The sequence below is a fragment of the Leucoraja erinacea genome, chromosome 38, assembly GCF_028641065.1.
Source record: "Leucoraja erinacea ecotype New England chromosome 38, Leri_hhj_1, whole genome shotgun sequence".
Taxonomy (NCBI): Eukaryota; Metazoa; Chordata; class Chondrichthyes; order Rajiformes; family Rajidae; genus Leucoraja; species Leucoraja erinaceus.
Window position 1 is genome coordinate 6498513 of NC_073414.1, and position 6000 is coordinate 6504512.

Genomic DNA, 6000 nt, shown 5'->3' on the forward strand with positions numbered 1-6000 from the left:
CTCCTGCACCTATTTCCTTCTATGTTTCTATGAATGGTCTGCTTTGTAGAAACAAGGAACAGACAAAAATCTGAGGTTTCGGCCCGAAACGTTGCCTATTTCCTTCAGCTCCATGATGCCTTCGAATTTCCAGCTCCTTCGAATTTCCATCATCTGCAGTTCCTTCTTCACAGGGGTCACAGTTTAAGGATAAAGGGGAAATCTTTTCGGACTGAGATGAGAAAAACATTTTTTACACAGAGAGTGGTGAATCTGTGGAATTCTCTGCCACAGAATGTAGTTGAGGCCACAGTTCATTGGCTATATTTAAGAGGGAGTTAGATGTGGCCCTTGGGGCTAAAGAGATCAGGGGGTATGGAGAGAAGGCAGGTACAGGATACTGAGTTGGATGATCAGCCATGATCATACTGAATGGCGGTGCAGGCTCGAAGGGCCGAATGGCCTACTCCTGCACTATTGTCTATGTTTCTATGTTTATGTTTCTTAAATAAATAAAGGAACTGAAGATGCTGGTTGATACACGAAAGGACACAAAGTGCTGGAGTATCTGGAGTGTGAAGAAGGGACTCGACCCGATACGCCACCTATCCATGTTCTCCAGAGATGCTGCCTGGCCCGCTGAGTTACTCCAGCACACTCTCTGTGTGTGTCTGTCTCTGATACAGCTCTGTGTGCCTGATAGCGCTATAGAAATCCACATTTGACGCGAAGTGCCTGCGCGTTTGGCATGTTTCACATCCATCGCATGTACAGTACATGATGCTTGAAGGAAATGATTGTGCAGACACTTATTAGTAAGACAAGCGCAGAGAACTAAAACCACAGCACTAGCTAACCCACCCATTTCCTGGGCGGGGCCCGCTCTCGGCCGACTTATAAAGTCTTCAACTCTTGTAAGCTTATGAGACTCGGGGAACTCGCCGCCACCGACTCTGTTGCAGCCAGTTCAACACTTTGAGAGAAAGTTGCTCCGGGTGCTGCTTGGATTAACAGGCGGGCAGGAATCTCACACAGGCAGATAGACTAGAACAGTCTTGTGTGTGTGTGTGTGTGTGAGAGAGAGAGAGAGGTTCAGACTTGATTTACAGCCTTAAACCAACGCTGTACTCCTGCTGAACCTTGGTTCCCGTTTCATCGCTGTTGCAACTCGAGGTGTCAATTTCCCTGTCAATTTCACCACCACCCCCGGGGACGAGGATGCAACTGCGGCTGCTGCTCGGCTTGGTAGCCCTATTCCACTCCCTCCCCGTCTCCTGGCCAATGTCCACCTGCAAGACCATTGACATGGAGCAGATTCGCAAGAAGCGGATCGAGGCCATCAGGGGCCAGATCCTGAGCAAGCTCAAACTCTCCAGCACCCCCGTGGCCGAGCAGGTGACCGTGACCAAGGAGGCGATGGGCCTGTACAACAGCACCAAGGAATTGCTGGCTGACTTGGGCAGGGAGCAGGAGGCGGTCTTTGAGACCACAGCGGACTACTACGCCAAGGAAGTGCATCGCTTTGATACATTGCTGCCCATATGTGAGTAGCCACGCGTGGTCCTAGTGCCCGCCTCGCGTATCGCTGGACAGACACAAAATGCTGGAGTAACTCAGCGGGACAGCTGGCTGTCCCGCTGAGTTACTCCAGCAATTTGTGTCTTATCTTCGGTTTAAACCAGCATCTGCAGTTCCTTCTTACACAGTAAAAACTAGACAGACTTCAGCCCACCAGCGATCACACTATGCTACAGAAGTCTGAAGAAGGGTCTCGACCCGAAACGTCGCCCATTCCTTCTCCCCAGAGATGCTGCCTGTCCCAGCTGAGTTACTCCAGCAATTTGTGTCTTATCTTCGGTTTAAACCAGCATCTGCAGTTCCTTCCTTCACATTTCGCCCGGACAGCTTTCTGGCTTAAGTCCTACCCTCCACCACCTCCAGTTTAAATTCCATTTGGAATATTTTGGAGGACCGAGAACCAAGAACCCCAAGCGGTATGAATATTGACTTCTCTAACTTCAAGTAACCCATATAACCAAGGAGATAGGCAACGTTTCGGGCCGAAACCCTTCTTCAGACTGAATAGACGTCGCCTATCTCCTTCGCTCCATAGATGCTGCTGCACCCGCTGAGTTTCTCCAGCATGTTTGCCTAACTTTGATTTTCCAGCATCTGCAGTTCCTTCTTTAACCCATATAACAATTACAGCACGGAAACAGGCCATCTCGGTCCTTCTAGTCCGTGCCGAACACTTATTCTCCCCTAGTCCCATCTACCTGCACTCAGACCATAACCTTCCATTCCCTTCCCGTCCATATACCTATCCAATTTATTTTTAAATGATAAAATCGAACCTGCCTCCACCACTTCCACTGGAAGCTCATTCCACACCGCTACCACTCTCTGAGTAAAGAAGTTCCCCCTCATTTTACCCCTAAACATTTGTCCCTTAATTCTCAAATCATAACCCTTGCTGCATCCCTCTCTTTCCCAGTTCTCCGACCCAGTCCCCCCCCCCCCCGATTGCATTTATCCCTCTTTGCTTTGTTGTCTCCTTCTCCTAGCTAACAATTTCCCTGATCGCTATCCCCTTTCATGTCTCGTTTTCACACCTTGCACTTCCTTATCTCTGTATCTTCCTCTCCCCTGACACTCTATCTGAAGTAGGGTCTCGACCCGGAACGTCACCCATTCCTTCCCCCCAGCGATGCTGCCTGTCCCGCTGAGTAACTCCAACATCGGCCGGGCATCTCTGTTCGAAGTTAAAGCATTTAACTTTCTCCCCCCACCCCCCCCCCCCCCCCCCCCCCCCCCCCCCCCCTTTTTCCCCCCCCACCCCACAACCCCCCCCCCCCCCCCCCCCCCCCCCCTGAAGAAGGAACTGCCTTTTAGTGGAATAAATTCTCCAATAGATTCGCAAATTAGAGATGGATAGGAAAAAAATAGAGGGATATGGGCCGAATGTAGGCAGGTGGGACAAGTGTAGATGGGAGCTGTTGGTCGGCATAGGCAAGTTGGGCCGAAGGGCCTGTTTCCACAATGAATGACTCCATGGTTAGTATTTCCTAAAGTCGTCGCATTCTGCCTCTCCCTCTCTCCCCGTCTCCCCCTCTCCCTCCCTCTCCCCTCTCCCTCTCTCCCTCTTTCTCCCCCTCTCCCCCCCTCTCCCTCTCTCCCTCTCCCTCTCCCTCTCTCCCCCTCTCCCTCCCTCTCTCTCTCTCTCTCCCTCCCTCTCTCCCTCTCTCTCCCTCCCTCTCTCTCTCTCTCTCTCTCTCTCTCTCTCTCTCTCCTCTCTTTCTCCCTCCCTCTCCTGCTATCCGGGGACAGAGTGAGGGAGAGGGGCAGAGAGAGGGGAGACAGAGACACACCGAGGGAGAGACAGGGGGAGAAGGGGAGGGAGACAGAGAACACACACACACACACACACACACACACACACACACACACACACACGGGCAGAGACTAACAGACAGACAGAGTCACAGACAGGAGCAAGCAGAAAGGCACAATAGACAAACACAAAAATCTGGAGTAACTCAGCGGGACAGGCACAGGCAACATCTCTGGAGAGAAGGAATGGGTGACGTTTCTGGTCAAGACACAATGTCACAGACACACAGATTCAGACAGACAACGCACAGAGTCAGACACATGGGCAGCCAGACAGAGACAGAGGTCAGACAACCAGACACTCAGAGCAGCAGGGTTGTCGGGGAAGGTGACACGACACTGTTTCTGTTGGCGTTGCCCCTCTACAGCGGGACCTCCGCTTCTTGCAATGGCCACGGTGGGGAAAGGTGGAGCATCTATAGTGGTTGAAGCAATCTTCCCCCCAGGAGATTTGCAGGGAAACGCGCACTGTCAGAGCTCACTGGGAGATCTGTGTGGGCTGCTGGCAGAGGGAAGGGCGTGTGTGTGTGTGTGTGTGTGGGACCCCAGACTGGGTCTCCTGCCAAAAGCCTTGGCCTCTGAGCAGTGACCGTGTTAGGAAGGAACTACCAGTAGAACATAGACACGAGTAGTAGACAAAAAAAACTGGAGTCACTCAGCGGGACAGGCAGCATCTCTGGAGAGAAGGAATGGCTGACGTATCGGGTCCCGACCCTTCTTCAGACCGAAACCAACTTTGTTTAAACCAGCATCTGCAGTTCATTCTTACACAGTAAAAACTAGACAGACTTCAGCCCACCAGCGATCACACTATGCTACAGAAGTCTGAAGAAGGGTCTCGACCCGAAACGTCGCCCATTCCTTCTCCCCAGAGATACTGCCTGTCCCAGCTGAGTTACTCCAGCTTTTTGTGTGCTATCTTCGATTTAAACCAGCATCTGCAGTTCCTTCCTACACATTTACACTACAATACTGTTGTCTACACTAACATTAACCTACAGACACTAGGGGCAATTTACCAAATCTTTACCAAAGCCAATTAACCCACAAAAACCTGTAGATCCGGTGGTCAGGATCGAACCCGTGTCTCTTAAGGCAGCAAGTCTACCGCTGCGCCCCCTAGTTGCTGCAGATGTGAATGGCCGAGTCGGTAGAGCTGCCGACTCAGTCCCACCCACATTTGTTGGTGACTCTCTCCCTCAGCCCACTGTCTCCGACTCTTCCTTTCTATATTTAAGAGGGAGTTAGATGTGGCCCTTGTGGCTAAGGGGATTTAGGGGTATGGAGAGAAGGCACCGGGGTACACCAGCCCATATTGAATGGTGGTGCAGGCCCGAGGGGCCCCCCCCCACCCCTTCCACCCCCCCACCCTCACATCAGTCTGAAAAAGGGTCGCCTATCTTCTTCACTCCATAGATGCTGCCTCACCCGCTGAGTTTCTCCAGTGCTTTTCCCTACCTGAAATAGGTTGGTGGTTCAGAAATACCAATGAAGCTCATAAATAGCAGGCCATTCAGCCCTTCTGCCCCCTCCCTGTCAAAGTCATAGACTTGTACAGCACAGAAACGGGCCCCTTTGGCTCCACTGGTCCACTCCGTCCCATCTAAGCTAGTCCCATGTGTTCAACATTGGCCCATGTCCCTCTAAATCTTTGCTATCCACGATAGTCACAAAATGCTGGAGTAACCAGCGGGTCAGGCAGCATCTCTGGAGAAAAGGAATGGGTGATGCTTCTGGTCGAGATTTTTCTTCAGACCTATTCCAACACTTTCCTATCCATGACCCTGTCCAAGCATCTTCCAGGTGATGTTGATAATACATGTTCCTGTTCTACTCCATCGTCTGCCCTTCCAGCATTATCTGGTTAGCACACGACAACAAAAAGCTTTTCACTGTACCTCGCTGCATTAAATTATATGGAGGCACAAGGAACTGCAGATGCTGGAAAACTTGAGGGAAAAACACAAAGTGCTGGAGGAACTCGGGTTGGGCCGGGCAGCATCTGTGGAGGGAATGAACGGGCCCATCAGTCTGCGACCAGTCCATTCCCTCCATAGATGCTGCCTGACCCACCGGGTTCTTCCAGCACTTTGTGTCCCAAGAGTTTGCAAATTGTTGGGTTGGCCAATTCGTACCTCAGTGTAAGTGGGACTCCAATACCTTGCCTTTGTGATGGTCAAACATAGGTTCATATGTTATAGGAGCAGATGCTGCCTGATCTGCCGAGTACCCCCAACACTTTCTGGTGTGTTCATGATTTTACTCGGTGGTAATTCGTTGTCTATCTGAGTCTATCTTCCATTTAAACCAGGATCTGCAGTTCTTTGCTCCACATTTTGTCTGTAGTTCGTTGTGTCTATACAAAATGCTGGGCTCGGAAGAGGCTAATGAAGCATGAGGGGGGACCTCATTGAAACTTATTGAACAGTGAAAGCCCTGGGTAGAGTGGATGTGGAGAGGGTGTTTCAACTAGTGGGAGAGTCTAGGACGCGAGGGCCTGGTTCAGAATTAAAGAATGTTTCGTCAGAAGGTAGATTCAAATGCTGGAGAAACTCAGCGGGTGAGGCAGCATCTATGGAGCGAAGGAATAGGTGACGTTTCAGGTCGAGACCCTTCTTCAGACTCGGGTGG

The 6000-nt window shown here is 51.0% G+C and overlaps 1 protein-coding gene across 1 annotated transcript in view; it reads left to right on the forward strand.

Annotated features, from left to right (window-relative positions):
• Window positions 1–730: 730 nt before the first annotated feature.
• The window catches only part of LOC129714196 (transforming growth factor beta-3 proprotein-like), a 47374-nt gene continuing 42104 nt past the window's right edge, over window positions 731–6000 (forward strand). Inside the window, exon 1 of the mRNA XM_055663717.1 lies at window positions 731–1522. Coding sequence (XP_055519692.1) covers window positions 1198–1522 — 325 coding nt within the window. The 5' untranslated portion in view covers window positions 731–1197. The remainder of the gene's footprint in view (window positions 1523–6000) is intronic.